Source organism: Aspergillus pseudoviridinutans (assembly GCF_018340605.1).
Source record: "Aspergillus pseudoviridinutans IFM 55266 DNA, scaffold_3, whole genome shotgun sequence".
Lineage (NCBI taxonomy): Eukaryota > Fungi > Ascomycota > Eurotiomycetes > Eurotiales > Aspergillaceae > Aspergillus > Aspergillus pseudoviridinutans.
Window position 1 is genome coordinate 4331353 of NW_025091283.1, and position 18196 is coordinate 4349548.

The 18196-nt window shown below is 48.9% G+C and overlaps 6 protein-coding genes across 6 annotated transcripts; 3 read left to right on the plus strand and 3 right to left on the minus strand.

Moving 5' to 3' along the window:
* Window positions 1-671: 671 nt before the first annotated feature.
* Asppvi_005286 (uncharacterized protein) lies at window positions 672-2438 on the plus strand (the record flags this gene model as incomplete). Its single annotated transcript, XM_043301210.1, is given in 6 exon segments — window positions 672-794; window positions 856-1148; window positions 1213-1332; window positions 1400-1514; window positions 1531-2059; window positions 2152-2438. The coding sequence occupies 6 exon segments, from the start codon at window positions 672-674 to the stop codon at window positions 2436-2438; spliced, it is 1467 nt and encodes a 488-aa protein (XP_043157145.1).
* Window positions 2439-6004: 3566 nt separating this feature from the next.
* Window positions 6005-6784, minus strand: Asppvi_005287 (NYN domain-containing protein; the record flags this gene model as incomplete). The annotated part of the gene is made up of 1 exon (XM_043301211.1): window positions 6005-6784. One exon carries the CDS (start codon window positions 6782-6784, stop codon window positions 6005-6007), a length of 780 nt encoding a protein of 259 aa, XP_043157146.1.
* Window positions 6785-8660: 1876 nt separating this feature from the next.
* Asppvi_005288 (uncharacterized protein) lies at window positions 8661-10022 on the plus strand (the record flags this gene model as incomplete). Its single annotated transcript, XM_043301212.1, has 1 exon — window positions 8661-10022. One exon carries the CDS (start codon window positions 8661-8663, stop codon window positions 10020-10022), a length of 1362 nt encoding a protein of 453 aa, XP_043157147.1.
* A 1451-nt stretch (window positions 10023-11473) lies between these two features.
* On the minus strand, window positions 11474-13702 carry Asppvi_005289 (uncharacterized protein; the record flags this gene model as incomplete). The annotated part of the gene is made up of 1 exon (XM_043301213.1): window positions 11474-13702. One exon carries the CDS (start codon window positions 13700-13702, stop codon window positions 11474-11476), a length of 2229 nt encoding a protein of 742 aa, XP_043157148.1.
* A 269-nt stretch (window positions 13703-13971) lies between these two features.
* On the plus strand, window positions 13972-15324 carry Asppvi_005290 (uncharacterized protein; the record flags this gene model as incomplete). The annotated part of the gene is made up of 1 exon (XM_043301214.1): window positions 13972-15324. The coding sequence occupies one exon, from the start codon at window positions 13972-13974 to the stop codon at window positions 15322-15324; it is 1353 nt and encodes a 450-aa protein (XP_043157149.1).
* An 884-nt stretch (window positions 15325-16208) lies between these two features.
* Asppvi_005291 (SDR family NAD(P)-dependent oxidoreductase) lies at window positions 16209-17255 on the minus strand (the record flags this gene model as incomplete). Its single annotated transcript, XM_043301215.1, has 3 exons — window positions 16209-16664; window positions 16725-17015; window positions 17067-17255. The coding sequence occupies 3 exons, from the start codon at window positions 17253-17255 to the stop codon at window positions 16209-16211; spliced, it is 936 nt and encodes a 311-aa protein (XP_043157150.1).
* Between the last annotated feature and the right edge of the window lie 941 nt (window positions 17256-18196).

An 18196-nucleotide genomic window follows, 5' to 3' on the forward strand; every position in this document is an offset into this window, starting at 1 on the left:
GTTCCTCATGCCGTCGAATCCATCCTCGTGCAAAGAGCAATTCGAGTATCATAGCTCCTTGCCTACCCAATGGACAAAATGTTATTCTCCTTGTTGAGACTCTGTTTTGTCCTGCTTACGGCATGGACAACTTGGGTTGCGGCCGATTTTGCGCTGTACAAAAACTATGATTCAGACGCCTTGATTGCTGGGCTCTCTCTGAGTAGTACGTGTCTTGCAGCACTGTGAGTACTTGCCTCTGGTTCCGTCTCCCTGAAATGTCGTATCCCTTTAACACCTCAACAGGAACACCACCATTCCTTGCAATGAAACCGCTATTGGCCTATTAGGGCACGGGGCAGACATCCACTGTAAGCCTGCTGTGTCCAAACCTGTTGTTGTCTGCCAACGAAGAAGCGAAGCTAATAAATAAAGTCTGGACGACTGCTGAGGTAGAGAACCTCTGCACCACAGACTGTGTCTCGTCCCTGAGTTCCTGGAAGGATAATGTTGCAACAGTCTGTGCAGAAGAGACCACAATCCAGGGCAATGTCGTGGTCAAGGCGAGAGCGCTGCCACTGACATTTACCTATAATTCTGATCTCGTATGCATGAAGGACAGTTCATCAAATTGGTGTTTCTTGGACTCTCAGACATGGCAAGGAAGTGACTATATTCGTTGGGATCCAACAATGTGCTTCACCGATGGTGATGACAACAGCACAGTCGCGCCTCAATGTGCCGATCCGGATTTTGATATCGGTGCTATCAGTGATGACATGTCCGCTCTAACTAATATATATGACAAGGAATTGGTATGCGAACTCCCTATGAAGTACATCAGTGCCATTGAGGTTGTCTACTAACTGGGCGTAGTTCTGCAATGAGTGTTTCTTGAATCTGTATCGGCAACGTCTCCTGGATCCTTGGCTACCAGTTAGCAATTTCACGGATTATTTAATCGATCAGTTCGACCTTGTTCAAACAAACTGCTCAACAACGCTGCCTTACAGCACTTCAGCCTCCACCTTATACGTAGGGACGGCAACGGCTACTACCACCACCAGCGCAACGACGACAGGTTCCTCCCCAACAACTACACCGACTTGTCTGGGTCAAATGGTGCAGCCGCTGCAAAACTGGCTCACCTGCAATGATCTTTGCGATACGTATGGCATCCCCCCATTAGTTGGTGGGCTGGCTGATTGCTAATACGCTGCATGCGGCAACTAGGTACAATATATCAACGGGTGACGCTAGAGTTATCACTGGGGATTTCAGCTGCTATTTCGACCAGGCTACCTGTTTCCCCCTTCCATGCGAGATCGATACGGTTTGGGATACACCAAGTTGGTATGTAGGGCATAACGGTGGCCTGAAGCCACGAGACCGTGATCTGTGCTAAGCCCTGTGAAAATAGTAACGATCTTGCTAAGAGATATTCCAACTCGACTTACACCGTGACCACTGGTCAATTCCTCAGCTGGAACACCAATATCCAGGGCAGTTGTTCAGGAATTGCACCAGGGCAGCGTGTATGTAAAAGGTAAGTCTAAGATCAAGGAGGACAAAATAGAGACATTTGCGGCATTCAGTGATGCTAACCAGAGTCGGCGAGAAAAAAGTGCCCCTGGAGGCACGTTTCCTAAACCCAACGCGACCATCACGGCGCCTGGCGCGACCGGCCAGCCTACTTACTACACAGCAACCACTGCGGCCTACCCGACCCAAAGCGGAACCATCAGCGAGTGCGGCAACTACTATCTCGTTGTAGCCGGTGACGACTGTGCTACCGTCGACCTGCGCTTCGGTCTGAACTATAGCCAGTTACAAGAGTATAACACGTACCTTGACGCCACCTGCAGCAACCTGTGGCTTAATTACGACGTGTGCGTTGCCCCTGTGGCGCCTGAGACAGTCTCAACGGATGGTACGTGCCCTCCGGGGGTAACCTGTGTTGGAAGCACCTTTGGCGACTGCTGCTCGCCATTTGGCTACTGCGGAACCGGGTCAGATTACTGTGTCAGCACAGGCAACGGCACGGCGACGCAAGACGGCACCTGTGGGCCCAATTATGGGGGTACGACTTGTATTCCCCAGTTCGGGGACTGTTGTAGTATATACGTAAGTGATGCAATATTCATTTATGACCATCCCTCCTATTCACTGCAGTCGCTGATAATAGACAAAGGGCTACTGCGGCAATGGCACCACGTATTGTGGTGCAGGGAACTGCTATTCTGGCAGTTGTGACACTGATAATGGCGGCCCGTCCACAAATGGAGAATGTGGCCCGAATTTTGCCGGAAACAAGACCTGCACTGGTACCCAGTTTGGGACGTGTTGTTCCACGTCTGGTTATTGTGGAAGTACCAGTGACTATTGTTCTGGGTCAAACTGCTATAGCGGTGCTTGTACGTCGTAATGTTGCTCAGACTGTGAAAGATAGAGTTTCTTAATGTATATACGATGTCCAAGTAAACATTCCATTCACTTTTGAGACCATCTTCACTCATGCTGTTTCAATGTTGATCTAGCGCTGGGACTGCAATGCCCAGGCCATAATTTCGTCACATAGCTGAACGTTCCTTGTAGAATCGGCATTGCTCTCTTTGAACGGCAATACTCAATAACTGCCCGTTCAATGTGAAACTAATGAAGGTTCTGTTTGATAAAAGGGCAATGGTCAGAATACTAAGTGTTTCCCAAGTCCCAACACTGTACTACTCCTTAACAGCCGAAATATATCGAACAGTGGATGTGACTGGCGTTTCAGTATCAAATATATTATCCGGAACGGAGCTGGCAACCAGATCTAATACACTATAATACACCGGGCAACCCGTTCACATCAAAGAGTCACTTTCTTCTTCACTGCTTTATTAGTGTACGCCCTCTAGCTTAGACGCAGGCAATGTCGGAGTCCAACGACAGCTCAGGTCTCAGTGAACTGTCCGCGACCAGTTTAGTACCAAATGGTCCTGGCGGTGCCATAGTCGATCAGGCAGTGCAATAATAGCACTCCTTGTCTTCGCGCTATTTTCAATCTCGTGTGCGTTAGCAGGTGCTAGTCACTTCCCAATTCAAGGAGCCAGTGTGGCCTAGGTGGGTTGTACTGCTCATACATCTCGTATAACCGTAGGTGGTGGTACTGAATCGCGGTAAGACTGCCAGACTTCATCGATCTCCCATATACTGTAGTGCATTGGCAAGTATTTCTTGCGAGTTACTACTGCACAACCGAGCTGCAACACACGCGGTATATGAGTCAGTGTCGGTTACGTTACAGGTAAATCTTTGTTGAGGAAACAGGCGGCACACGGAAGTCAAACTTATCGAAGTGAGTTGTAACCAGTTGCATCTCATCCTCGAATTAGCGGCCATAAGTACGCTTGAAAAGACAGGAAAAGAAAATGGCAAGAGGCAAAAGGAGAAGTGACGAATGTGCAGCATGCAGGTTGGAACCAGACCATGCTCACTGCAGCTTTGGTCGAATCGAGGTACAGATGGCCTCCATGGCCAACAGATATCAAGAGTCGATATATACAAGTTGCACGATTGGTAATTGGATTTTGACATAAGGTATTCGTCTAGAGAACCGGGCTTTAGACTTGGATGGCGGTCCATAAAATTATGTACACAATTTCTGTAGTATGGTAMAATGGTTGGTCCACGCTTCTGAAACAGGATTTTAGCCATTTCCCAACATTGAAAGACCTCGAAGCCGGTTCACATGATGATAGGATCGACTCATGCGTTGTCTCATAGGTCCACTCGCGTGGGTCTCGCTTCCACTACAACTCGCTTCCAAAGCTTAAAACTTTCAATGATTACTCAGCCCCATATAACGAGGCCCGGGTACAAGATTAAGCATTAATCCTTATCTGCTAATCTATCCCACCAGTAAGCCTAAAAAGKCTTCAGTTCCACAGCTCCTCAGACAGCATATCGGTTTCCAACTCCTGCTCATTATATTCTCAACTGTAGATACTCACCAGAGGACCAGCTCTATCTATAGTAATAAGTATAAAGTATTAACTCAGTCTCTGTATTACCTATATAAACCTAAACTTCCTTTATAATACTATCGTATTTTAACTAGTAGCTAAAATAACTAAGTGCTAGATGTCACGGGCTAGAAGCCGATTGAACCTATAACCGAGGTTTGGATGGTAAGAAATCACTAAAGGATTCTAACTAGGGCCATAGGGGCCAAACATCAAAAGGAGAGTGTGGCAGGAAGTAGAGTCATATAATAGGATAGACTAGCATATTAATTAGTACATAGTCAATAACTAGTGTCCAGTATGGATGGGAGTTTATGATTTTATAAATACAGCTGCATACACAATGTGGTGCGTATCATGGGGTCAGCCTATAATAATACCCCCCTCTTTTAAAGCCACCTCTGGGGGCTGTTAATGCAAGAGCGCATCTATAGTAGAACCTTAGGCTGTTATCTTAGTGCAGGGCTTAACAGGGGTAGGTGAAGGTGAGCCATGCTGGGATGTAGTAGGTAAGCTAGAATAATATAAGTACTAGTTATATTCTTTAATCTAATAGTTATTAGAACTGCAGTACAGGCAGAGGTTATATTCTAGTTAGTAAGTATAATACTCAGAAGTGGATAATTAAGAAGATGAAGTAGATAATATATAGAGGGTTGGTGTAATAATATATATATATGGAATCCAAACAGGGTCTATATCTATTAAGTTAGTATAATAAGTCTGAATAGATATTAATTTTAAAGCAGGATTCTTAGCAGGCTGGGAATAGTAAGTATATTAATTAATAAGCTAGACAAGCTCTATATATTTATTATATAGGAGGCTAAAAAGAGAATTATTTATATCTTTAAGGGCTTGATAAAGAGAGGGGTGAAGTCCTCTATACAGAGTAGTTAAATATAAACTATCTAGCCATATGGTTACTTCAGCCTTCTAAGATGCTCGAAGTAGGTAAGCAAGGTAATAAAAGGTTCTTCTTCTTATTACTATAAAGTGGTGAAGTGCTGCATGGCTTCCTAGTATTCACTAGGGTTATAATAAAGCTACTAGAAGAATAAAAAGATAGCTTTAATATTCCAGGACTGGGTTTCTTCCACAGATTAGTATAGATGAAGGACTAAGGCCTGTTGCAGTTACTCTAGTTAATCCTATATAATTAAAAGTATTAGCCATGGTGGGTTACCTCAGGTATATGATTCCCACGCTTCTCTATGAGTGCTCGAGGAGCCTATCTTTCGGTAACCCATGTTCGACCCTGGGGAGGTAGTTGATGACTCTCTCCTTAGCATTTTTGAGAATTCATGCGGCGGGCTGTCGCTAGAACGAATGTGTCTTGCCTCTCGAATAATATACCTTCGCATCCTACCCGTCACCCTTTCTGGGGTATGGAGGTATAGTCTAGTCCAGTAGAATGCACGCACATTCTCCGTATTGGACAGAGTATTCATTAAACCCCGAAGTTCCGGGTTTGTTGTCCTGTATCCATAATAGCTTGGGTAGATCCTTCCTAGAATTTACTTGCTGCGCTTTACTGTCTGCTCACATACAGCGCTGTATCGGGTCCCTGTGGAGAGCCGAACTGCTGGGAAGTATCGGGCGTGACCGGACAGTAGGGTAAGGGAAGTCACACCAAGCCCAATCGAACAGTGTTGTTTGACTCGATGGCCAACCGATCGTCCTTCCTCATGTACACGCAGAAGCCAGTCCTTCCGCCGTAATCTCTGAGCCACTAGGGACTGGCTATGAGAGACAGTGAACATTCCGCCCCTGCCGACGAGCTCAGCGATTCGGGGGGATCCATCTATTAAGAAAGAGAGGTACTTTTTCATTGCCATTCTCCTAGGAAACATCAAATTAAGTATGTGTCGAATCGTATTGTCAATCCCTGTTCATAATGCTGTCGTAACTCAAACACAGCCAGCACTGTCACAGAATCCCAGTACAGACGTAGTAACCCAACCACAAGCTGCTACATCAGATGAAGCCCTAAAGAATATAGGAACTGAAAAATATACTTATTCAGTACATCTCTCAGACTTTCGGCGCCGATCGCGTACATAAATCACTGTAGACAAGTTCTTCGGAAGGGACCGGCGGCTGGTTTCGAACAAAGAAGAGGCGGCAATCAAATCACTGAGTTTATGATACCCGTAACTACGAGGGTCGAAGTCTGGATATATTTTGGTCAGGAGGTCACCGACATGGGAGAGGCTAGCCCATCCATCGTCATCTGATGCAGCTTCTACCGATGCTCGTAGCCGACTTGCTAAGTGTTTATCATTCTGAGCTTTCTCAGCTAGCGAAGAATTCCCAGGTGCGATAGTGCTATCCGCATGCGGCACAAGCTCATCAAGATGCACGAGATTTTCGGTGTGGATAAATTTATCGCAGGCAGCGATGAAGGGCTTGGGCGTCTTTTGCTCCCCGAAACCATATACCACGAGTCCTGACTCGCGGATACGAGCGGCTAGCCGGGTAAAGTCGCTGTCGCTGGAGACAAGGCAAAACCCATCATAGCGGCCGGTGTACAGAAGATCCATCGCGTCTATGATCAAAGCTGAGTCGGTTGCATTCTTGCCGTGGGTATACGCAAACTGCTGGATCGGCTGAATTGATTGCTGAAGGAGTTCGTCTTTCCAGCCCTTGAGACTGGAACTGCTCCAGTCTCCATACGCTCGTTTCGTATGAGCTATGCCGTAATTTGCGATTTCAGCGAGAAGAAAATTGATGATGGAGAACCGCGCATTGTCCGCGTCGATAAGAACCGCGAGTTTTGGAATAGTATCACCGACCATTATGAGTAAAGTAGCTGGAATTAGGAGGTCAGACTACTTGTCATACTTAGCAATGTGACCTTTAGGCAATAATTCGTAGCCTTTGCTACCACTTGACATGTTATACTACTGATAAAGTTTATTAAACAAAGTCATGACGGCGCATTTACGTGATTGATGATTAAAGTAGGGTTTCCGATATGACGCCCTCGTTTCCTGGCTCTAGTCACACCACTTTCGCCTTCCTGTCCCTCCACGTTGGGAAGTCAAAATGTCCACCCGCTCTTCTAACTCGATTACCCGCGTTTGATAGCTGGTATGTAATTTGAGACTCTAGAAGTCCGATGACTCCTACACACAGTAGCCCAGCCATAGACCTGAACAGCCAGAGCGAAGGGTTGTGTTCCAGGTCTCGAAATCCGTGACAGAGATGCCGGCGGCGCTGTCAATGGAGGCACAGCTATCTCCGCTGACGACGAGATGAATTCATCGAAATCGTGTACATTCCGGATTTATACGGGGTAAGGGTGCTGATCCCGTTTCCGGTGGTAGTGGTGGTAGTAGTAGTGGTTGTTGTTGTGATGGTGGGCGTGCTTGTCGCGGTAGTGGAATTTGCGCCCCCAACAATACCAATGCAGACATAGTAGTCCAGCCAGAGACCAGAACAGTCGGAACCGACAGTGGGATTCCAAGTTTCAAAGCTGGAGACAGATATACCTGCCGAACTGGCGATCGTCGCGCAGGTGTCGCCACTCACAACAAGGTGGAAGGCATCGCAATCAGACACCATTCCTGTCTCATACGGAGTAGGAGTGGCGATGGCACTTGTAGATGTTGAGGTAGTTGCTACTGCTGTACCTGAGGTGAACCCTCCAGATGTAGTCGTGAACGGATTCGACGAGCTCACGGTGACGATGGTAAAATTGCTGTACACAGTAGTACAGGCCGGGGATCAGGGTACAGCCTGTGCCGAGTTCAGTGACAATGGGGTTCTGCTTCACAGTCAGCATGAGTTGGTCCATTTTCATGATGGATATTTGAAATGGTCTCACCCATTCCTCGAATTCAGCTTCCGTCATTCCAAACAGCTGCTCGATCAACGCGCATGTCAGGCTCGAGGAATATTCAATCCATTCGCTGCAGTCAGCTGTGGTCCCTGGGGCAGCAGTGCTTGGTGGTGAGACCAGATATGCCCCTACAAGGAGGGGACATATTAGCATGCGCAAAACCGGACAGAGTTTCACTGTGAAAGATAGAATCTAGAATAGCCGATACTATTGCACTCCACTGAGAAAGTCTCCTAAAGATAGGCTAAGGCTGGTGAGCGATATATTATTGTATCAACCTCCCAGCGGCAGTTACATAGAATGCACTGCGGCGAGATTCCTCCCCAACAGCCAACGGATAATTAGGTATACTGCAAGGAAATTACAGCCGTATCTCCGCCAGTAATATGGTCAATCTCGCCTAGAAGAATGCATGCTGAACTATGACTGCATGCAGCTAGTATTGAGGAACATGAACTAAATATTGCGTGCCTGGCAAGTACCAGCGGCGCACTCATTCCAGGTCCCCGTCGGATATAATAAATTGAAGTCATTTGCTCATGACTCAACCTCCATCCGGAATCAGGAGTTTTCTCCGAATAGTTTAATCTAATGACCCCTACCCCTGCATAGGTCACACATGTGAGGAAGAAAGCTGACGCGTCTATCAATAATCTGGGGTCTGGCCAAGCCCTCACATGCAAGTAATATCAAACTACAGGGTGCCAAGCTAGCTTAACTTGGCTTAGGCCGCCATTCCACAGGCTTATTTCATCCGTAAAAGGATTTGAGCCGTTCGCCTTTAGCTCAATCCTGCTTCGATCAGCCAAATTCTCGTCTTTCATCTCACCATGTCCCTTCCCTCGCTTCCAACGGAAATCTTACGCCTCATCGGAGAGCACATAGAATCACTCCAGACCCTCGCTGCTCTGGCCCGCGTGAACCGCCGGTTAAATGTTATCTTCGATCCTGCGTTGTATCAGCTGGATGCCCAGCATCCTCCTAGTGCGGCGGTTAGCTGGGCAGCAGAGCGTGGGATGACGCATCTTTTGGAAAAGTCTATCAACTACGGAGCCGAGATACCCGTGCATTCGCAAATTGGTCAACTCAGCATCTCTGAGAGGCGGGTTGTGTATGGTAAGATAATCCACCATCGCTTTACGAACTGTCCGCCACCACATCCTCTCTGTCTTGCCGTCCAAAATGGACATGAGGGAATAGCCAGGATTCTCCTAGCGCGGGGTTGTGACCCGAATATGGAGACCCCTGACCGATATTCCTTGCTATCACTTGCAGTCATCCGCGGTCACGCAGGCCTAGTCAAGATGCTTCTGAGTCTAGGTGTAGACCAGAAATCTCGAATTCCCACGCACAACAGCCCCATTCAGATTGCCGCTTTCCAGGGCAACGAGACCATAGTGGGATTGCTACTCCACTGTAGCTCACAGCGCCTGCACCATACCAACGAGCTCCGAGACGCACTTGAATGTGCCTTGAAAGAAAATCACAAGAACATTATCTACCAGCTGGTAGAATACGGAGTGAACCTAAACACGGCGTTTGAACACTGGTCCGGCAAAACCCCGCTCGTCTGGGCGAGTGAACAAGGAGATGTTGATCTTGTTAAGCTATTCCTGAGCCACGGCGCAGACCCTAAATACCACGGGTGGGATTACGAAACTGCATTGGTCAAGGCGGCCGCCCGCGGCCACACCGATATTGTCAGCCTCTTTGTAGGCGAGACCGACCGGATGTCGCGGACTCAAGCGCTTGCTCTGAGCATGGATTACCCTGATGGACAAGTCGCCGGGATCCTGCTAGACAATGGGGCCCTTCCTGATTTTGTTGACCAGGATTATGCAGATTTTCCATACAGCCCTTTTCGTACCATGCAAGACCGGAAGGATTATCGATTGATTCCTCCGCTCGTGCGGGCTGTGAATGCCGGACATGCAAACCTAGTGCGATTACTGGTTGGGCATGGGGCCAATGTCAACGCTTTCTACGAGGGGCTTGTGCATACGCAGTCCTCTCGATCGAGCGGCTCGGTACTGCAGCTGGCGATGGACCTGAATGATGAGGATACCGTGAAATACCTGCGTGATCATAGGGCAGTCGTAGAGGTTGACAGCACGTTCGACAGGCTCATGAAGCGTTTTCACAATCCCACGTATCCCGATCCTGCGATTAGCCGGCAATCCAATCAGAATTGACGCAAGTTATAAACTGGCTTAGCAAATACTGATTTTGGATTGACTGAGTCTTTGTACAGACGAAGTGTATTTGGGATCCACCTCGATCCGTCTTAGAATTCACTAGATTGAGAGCTCATACGCAGACAAGGCTTACAAAGGTCCTTGCCGACAAAACCGGTCTAGGTAAGACCTAATAGTAGCCGCTAGCCGACATCCAGAGCCAAAATGTAAGAATGCTTAGCCTCATGGGATTATACATGCATATAAATTAAACTAGAGCATACTAGATCCTTCATTCCACCTTAGTCTCCACTAAATTAGATGGTACATTCTACTTGATTAAGTTAGGTCGATGGAGGTTTCCCACTTTCTTAATGAATGAATCATCTACCCAGACCTTCCACCATCCAGAGACGAGTATGCAAGCCATCCCGTACGTACTCACCAAGTATACACCTCATAGAGTTTGCCAGCCCTTGGGCGGGATGAATGCAACAGCTGCACTGCTCGAAGGAGGGGTTTGATACAGATAAGCAGCTAGAGAGAAAAATACATATGGCGCTGGAGCATTGACAACCGAGGCTTCTTTCGAAGTGAAACTGGCGTTCAGGATTTTCAAGGATCACTAGGAGACAACGTTACCTGTAATCTGTCTGACCAGCATGAAATAGAACAAGGAATCTTACATCCTGAATCGCTATCTGTTCCCGCGCTATCGACCAAGTGGAAGAGTTCATGGTACAAGGTGCAGCTGATGGTCGAGTACGCCTCTGGGAGAATGCGAGCGCCAGCCACGGTTCCATGCTTTAAATATTGTTGGCTACAAAGCAAGCTGAGCATGGTGCATATACCTGCATATATATATATATATATATATATATACTGTAGACCTGGGCCATAGCCACTGCCAGACAACTTAGATTGCGGTAGAATGAATAATACTTTCTGAGGAGCTCAACCCTTAGGGAGAATAGGTGGTCGTATTTCCTCGAGAAGACCAGTCTTAGAGGGAGAAAGAGGAAGAAAATAATCTAAATAAATAAGACAAGCATAACTGAAAAGCAAGGCCGTGACCTGACTGGCAGGAGGAAGAGGACCTTGATAGAAGGTGATCTACAGCTAGTTACCCTTTGGACCGCTGTAAAGGGTTACCAAGTCTCAGTAGAATGATGTGCAAGATGTGACCGGCCAGGGGATGGACTGATATTTTGTTATTCCTATGAATCATTTCTGTGGACACATTGCAAGCCGACCTTGCCTCATCAAATGGTCCTGCATTACTTCAAAGTGAATCTTTCCATTGGACCCCTGTTGAAAGATGGTAATGTTCGTGTAAACAGGTACTGGAGGCATGAGCATATTTACTTTATTAACTTAGAATTGTTGAGAGGCAGTAAAACTATCAAAGTCCCAAGCATGAAGAGGACTAGTAGCTTATCGAAGGTAATACTGAAATCATTGACCGCTATCTACTGCTCCAACTCGACAGCATCCACGCCGGGCATTCCTTTCATCAAGCTATCGAAAAACGCCATGTCGACCCCCTGAAATGTCCAGTCATTGACGCCAGCCGTGATGGAAGGAAGTCCCACATGCGGTTGCAGAGTAATGTCGTCATGGGTAGGGCTGGGGTCTTGCAGAATGGACTGCTCATGTAGCTGAGCGTTCAGCCGGTCCGATGCGGGCAGAGCCCCTTGAAAGGGTGAGCCTTGCCTAGTGCCGTGCAGATGGCTAATCGGCTGCTGTTCCTCCGTCGACGACGCATGAGGGACAGACGCGAACGCATCGTTGGGTACGGCAAGCGCTGACTCTCTCTGTGGGAACTCGACCGGGTTCATCTGGTGCGGCCCGGGCAGCTCGCAAGAGATAGGATCCTGGCGAGCAATCTTGATGACGCCCAGGTACGGAATATACAAGCGAAGCTGGTCACTTTTCTTCTCAGTGCCCTCCTGCCCCTCGTCAGCATCTGCTATTACGCTCCTGGTGGTGTAACTGCGTCCCTCGGCTGCGTCCGCCTCGATGTCGAGCAGGCGCCGGATCAGTTTGGCACTCTTCCCGGTTATTATGTCCTTATTTGCGTTACTGATGACATCCATTCGCTCCAGTGCTTGCTCTAGTATGGCGCGGTCGCTCAAGCGTTGATGAGCGAGTATGTTGGTCGCTTCGCGATGATGATGAGCGTCGAGATGAGCAAGCAGGAGCGTCATTGCCGCCAGCAGTGCAAAAAAGTCCACGGGTCGCGAGCAGGACGACATGGGGTTAAAGGTTCGGTGAGCGATAAATCGCGTCATTATCTCCCGGCTGGCATTGACGCAAGTGATCTTGGAGTACTCGTGCTCAGTGTGGCCGCCTATTCCATGCATCATATACGGTAGGTGGAGATGAATCAACAAGCCATAGTAGTAGACCTGGGCTGACAAGCGTACTGTTTCCAACAGGCTCTCCGGCGATCCTGGGGTAAGGTTATGAAAATTCGCCGGCCGCCAAAAGTTTGTGGGCATGCTTCGAGACAGTCTCAATAGCTCCGAATCGATGGATTGGGTAGTCATGAATGCGCTTGTGGTAAATGCACTTTCGTTGCGTTCCAAGATGCAGGAGGCAATGACGGTGAGTTGTCGCTCGAATTTGCCGAGGGGCGGTTCATGCTGAAGAGCTGATACAGCTCCCATGCTCTTGTCAGTTGTGCCTTGAGGGAGACCAAGCAGCAGGCTGAGATATCGGTCCATATACACGATGCGGAACCACATGAACTCGGGGTCCGCGTGCAGCTCTGGATCGATGCGTTTCAGGGGTGGCATTGGGGAGCGGTGCAGGCCCATCAACTGGGCCACTGTCATTGCTCTGCGATAAACAAGCCAAGCCCGTCGAAGATTTCCACAATTTATCTCAAAAACACCCTCTAGGATGATGCAAATTAGGCCCTCGACTGTTCCGTGCATCTCTTCCTTGGTCGTTATCCATGTCGTTGCAGCCGTCTTCAAGCGACTCATGAGTACGCCTTGCGGTTCAGAGAGACCATGAACCTTTTCCCCACACGGACTCTGTAGAGTAATTGCAAACATGAGCATCCGTTTGGCGACGATGATCGGATGGGTGTTGGGACTAGGAAGTTGAGGCATCGGTTGTGGCGCGGTAAGCGACTCCAGTGTCAGCTTACTATGCGGCTGGGTGTTAATGAAATCGGTATAAAGCGATGGCCTCAAGCTCTCCCTGAGCAGGATTTTAGCATCATCTTCAGCTGGAAAGGCCGCCCATAGGTGATGGAGGGCTGTTGACTCGGTTTTGGCTCGACCTGATACAGATTGAGAGTCCAGTGTGTGTATGGGTCGTATCGGTGCGGGCGCTGAATCATTGGAGTGCGCTTTTATGGCATCCGAATGCTTGTCTTGCAGTGGCTGCCCTTCAGCAGGATGTTTGCTAACAACAAAGTCCTTGATGAAGTCTTCAACTTTTGCGATGCGTTCGCTGAGATGCCGGTTGCCTTTTCTTGCCGGAGACAAATCCTCGGGCATGTCCTGACTGACGCAAGGAGCACGCCGGTGTTGACAGCCGATGCAAGCGACATCATCGGGGGATGAGAAGATGCACCGGATCTTCCGCCGCTTGCATTCCCAGCATGACCGTGTCCCCTTGCGCACCCTCCTGCGCTTCGCTGATGGTGCTTGGTGATGTAGTTTTGTCGTAACCGACTCTTCCATGACTTCTGGTCCACTAGAGTGTTCTATTTGTTTCGTAGAGATGGTTTCGAGGATGGAATGCTGGATGTTGTCAGATTCTTAATTCCGCCGTGACGGGCGAAGTGGATTTGTCATCTCTAGTGAATTAACTATACGAACAATATGCGGCCATTCGTCCGTCACGGCGGAAAACACAATCGATCCAACACACCCCCTACTTAAATCTCTATTTCCTCCGAAAATACAGCATGACAAGTCACATCTTATCTCACCTTACTTCAGTATCTAAAATGGCTTCTCAACCAGCCGTTCAAGACGTGCCCAGGCAAGACGTGTCCGGAGAAGAGACGCCGCCAATGAGTCCCGACAGCAATGATAGCCCCAAAGAGGTTGACGAGAAACTGGCCACGCCTCCAGCTGCGCCCAGCGGACCTCCTCCGCCTCCTAATGGCGGACTCATGGCATGGCTCCAGGTTGCCGCGGGCTTCGTTCTCTTCTTCAACACATGGGGCATGATCAACACGTTTGCTGTCTTCCAAACTTACTACGAGAGCGGCCAGCTCTTCAAGGCCTCCTCTTCTGAGATCTCCTGGATAGGCTCCATCCAATGTTTCCTCCTTCAGCTGACAGGGCTGATTGCCGGCCCCATCTACGACCGGGGCCACCTCCGCCTGCTCCTCATCAGCGGTAGCTTCCTGGTCGTCTTCGGTCTCATGATGCTCTCCCTGTGCAAAGAATACTGGCAGGCCCTGCTGGCTCAGGCCTTCTGCATCGGCATCGGCGGGGGCCTGCTGTTTACGCCTACCGTGTCGCTGCTCCCGACGTGGTTCAGCAMGCACATGGGTCTCGCCGTCGGCATCGCGTCATCCGGCTCCTCCCTCGGCGGCATCATCTACCCCATCGTGCTCTACCGGCTCCTCGGCCAGATCGGCTTCCCCTGGGCCGTCCGCACCCTCGGCTTCATCGCCCTCGGCACTTTCATCCTCCCGCTGGCCGTCATGCGCATGCGCATACGCGCTCCCAAGCCGCGCGCCGTTGTGGACTGGTCCGCCTTCACAGATGTCCCCTTCATGGTCTTCACGCTGAGCGTGGTGATCCTCTTCATCGGCAACGCAGTCCTCATCTTCTACGTCTCCTTCTACCCCGAAAATCGCGGCTTCACCGACACCTCGCTGGCCTTCTACATGGCCGCCATTTTCAACGCCGGGTCCTTCTTTGGGCGTATCGCCCCCAACGCGCTGTCGGACCGCATCGGCGTCTTCAACACCATGGCACCCATTACGCTGCTCCTGGGCGTCACTGTGCTGTGTATGCTGGGCGTGCACAATGAGGCAGGGATGATTGTCGAGGCAATCGTCACTGGCTTCTTCAGCGGCGTCGTCGTCGCCCTGCCTCCTGTGTGCTTCCGCGTGCTCACAGCGAACAAGTCCATGATTGGCACGCGCATCGGACAGGGCTTTGCGATTGGCGGACTGGGTCTGTTGATTGGTGGGCCAAGTGGTGGTGCCATACTCGGGAAAAAAGAACCTCTGGATTGGACCGGCCTGTGGGTTTATGGGGGCGTCGCTGGGTGCGTTGCTGGCATCATCCTTGTTGGGGTTCGAATCATGAAGGCCGGGATCTCGCTGAAGATCAAGGCTTGATTAAGAATATTCAACTGTTTGTCCCTTGCTGAGTTATGTGGCCTGGTAGACGTATCTTATAGCTTGCAGAGATTGCACATACAATAATGATTAGTGGAAAGAATAGATCAGATATTTACATTTCCTCACTGAGATGACTCAATAACTAATTGTTTATTATCGAGGGCCTAGAGAAAGCAGAATTGCAGGTGTCGGTCAGATTATTGATCGCTATGCTTGGGCAAACTGTGTATGAAATGTGCTACTCTTTCGAGCTGCGTCGTAACATGAACCATTATTACGGCCATTCATTTCTAGACGTCAAGTGAAATGGGACGCTACGATTCGCTCGAGATATTTGTTGCCTTGCAAGGATTGATGTGTTCAGGAGGAGGAAAAGGAAGTGGGAAGATGTCGGGCATTGGACGGCTTGCGTTCCTACAGGTTGGTCACTCTTTGCTGTCAGCTTCTTTACATGGATATGCCAGTTCCCATGCACATGTATGTAGGCCTGCGTCGTTCGCCTGATTACATGAAATGAAGAAACGAATGCCCTCTGGACGAGAAGGATGATCCATCACTCAGTATACCTCGCCAGTTCTTCCTTTCCCTTTACCCTCTACTTTGTGAATCCACTGCGTCTAACGTTTCCTCTCATCAAGGAGTTCTCAAGTACTTGGGTTTTGGTGCATATTATACATAAACCTATGGACCCATCCTTCAGCCATAGTCTTCAATAATTGATGACACCACAAGTATAACCACTACATCAGTAACCGATTGCCCATGACAGGCATTCCATAATTGGGCTGAAGACTTTTCTCCAAGCCAGAATTCGATTCTGGGTTACCATGAGTCGATCCAAACCGTCGCCACGGGACGCAACCTACGAGAGAACAAAGTAATTACTCCCCAAAGCTCCCATTGAGACGAACAGTGAGCAGATTCTCCCGAACAATCTCCTCCTTCCTCGCCTCCAGCTCTTCCACATCCCAATTAGCAGCTACATACCTCCCCGACAAGAAGTGTCTATCCCCGCTGGCCAGCCAGACGGCCGTACCACCGCATAGCTCCGCCGTATCTTTCATGAACGGTGCCAGCCAAGGGGCACTTCTTCCCATATCTGTAGGGATCATACCGGGGTGAAGACTCACACTGGTGATGTCTGGATGTTCAGCATTAAGAAACGCAGTGAACTGGGTGACGGCCAGTTTGCTAATACCGTAGGAGTTCAGATTCGGAGCAACGTAGTGGCCTGCCGCGGAGGTGATGTTGATGACTGTCGTCGAAGCAGCAGGGCTCGGGCCAACCATTTTCAGAAAAGCGTGGATGACGTTGAACGTCCCTCGGAGATTGACTTCCTAGTCCTTGTCATACGCACTTGCCGACTTCCATACCCCGAGTCCAAAAAATACACGTACCTGAGTGCTCCACCAGAGGTCTGGGTCGTCATCGACCATCCGAGTTTGCGAAGAGACCACCCCGGCATTATTCACGAGGACCTGCGGCGTCCGAGCCCCGAGCCGCTCTCTGATCTCGTCGAATGCACGCTTGACAGCGTGGTAGTCAGTGATATCCACGGCAATTGAATGGACTTCCGTAGATGGATTGATACTCTTGACCATCTTCTCCGTCTCGGCCAGGTTTTCTCTCGAGCGCGCCAGAAGAATGATGGCATCTGCGTGGGCGCGTGCAAACGACGCAGCAAAGGACTACTCCTCTCAATCCCCATTTATAAAGATGTCTGCGTGCCAGATGCTTACGGATCGTCCCAGTCCGCGGCTTGCACCTGTGATGATCACAACCTTCCCACTTTGCGAGAGATCGGGCCGTGTGGGGTTAATGGCGGGATAGAGGTCTCGGTATGTTTTCTTTGTGAAGGCGTCGGCTTTGACGAAGACGTCTGGGTCGGGTTCGCCCTTGCGGGCCATGATCTCGGGGATTTTGTTCATTTTGGTCAATACTGAATCCAAAACTGTACTGAGTGATTTGAGGGCTCGAGTTGTTGCGGACGACACGTCATTATTTATGTCAATGACATTCTATGGTCAATCCATGGTTCGAGGACCAGATAGCCGAGTCTGGATCGTGGTAGATGGCGATTGAGTTTTGTCCTATCCAGATCTACGGATCGTGATACGTGCTGGCCTTGAAGCTTCATATTAGAGGATCAAGTGACCGTAGGTCCGATGATGGAGAGACTACGTCTTCAGAAACTTTGACGAATTATAACAAAAGATATGGCGATTATACAAAAGGGCAAGTTAAGTTTTGTAGCATGTTGTGGCTGGTTACGTAGCCCGCTGTGGTTCGCCACTAGCGACATCAGCAAAGACAGCAACTGGCCACCGTAGGTGCACCTCAAGGATTAACTTCGATCCGCCTATCGCATCTCCCAAGCTTGGGGTACTGTTTTATGCCAACATTCACATGGCACTAGTTGTGTTAGGTGTCTTTCCGCAGCGTTGTAGCTAGTTAGAACAATCAACTATCTTCCCCGTCATCGACCTCACGCTTGTAAAGCCATACCAGGTACTAACACTTATCAAGGATCTACCCATGTAAAAGTAATCCATATATATAGGGAGATCCTTATCTTCTAGTCCCATGAAATTAGTTGCATTAAAGGAGGCAGTTATGTGGTTCTATCTGTATTAAATAGGTTGCAAGGTCCTAGGCTAGTAAATCGTAAGCATAGAGGAAATGATCTGATGGAAAGCACGTAGCATTTTTTTTATATTAGCAAAATCATCAAGCTATAGTAGTGGCTCAGAATCCAGGGCTTGGGAACCTGGATATTTCTAGGATTATTAGGATGTAATAGACGATGCTCCCTCAGGAAATAAAGAATGGATGGCATGCTCTTACTAATATACATAGCCTTCCCTTAAGT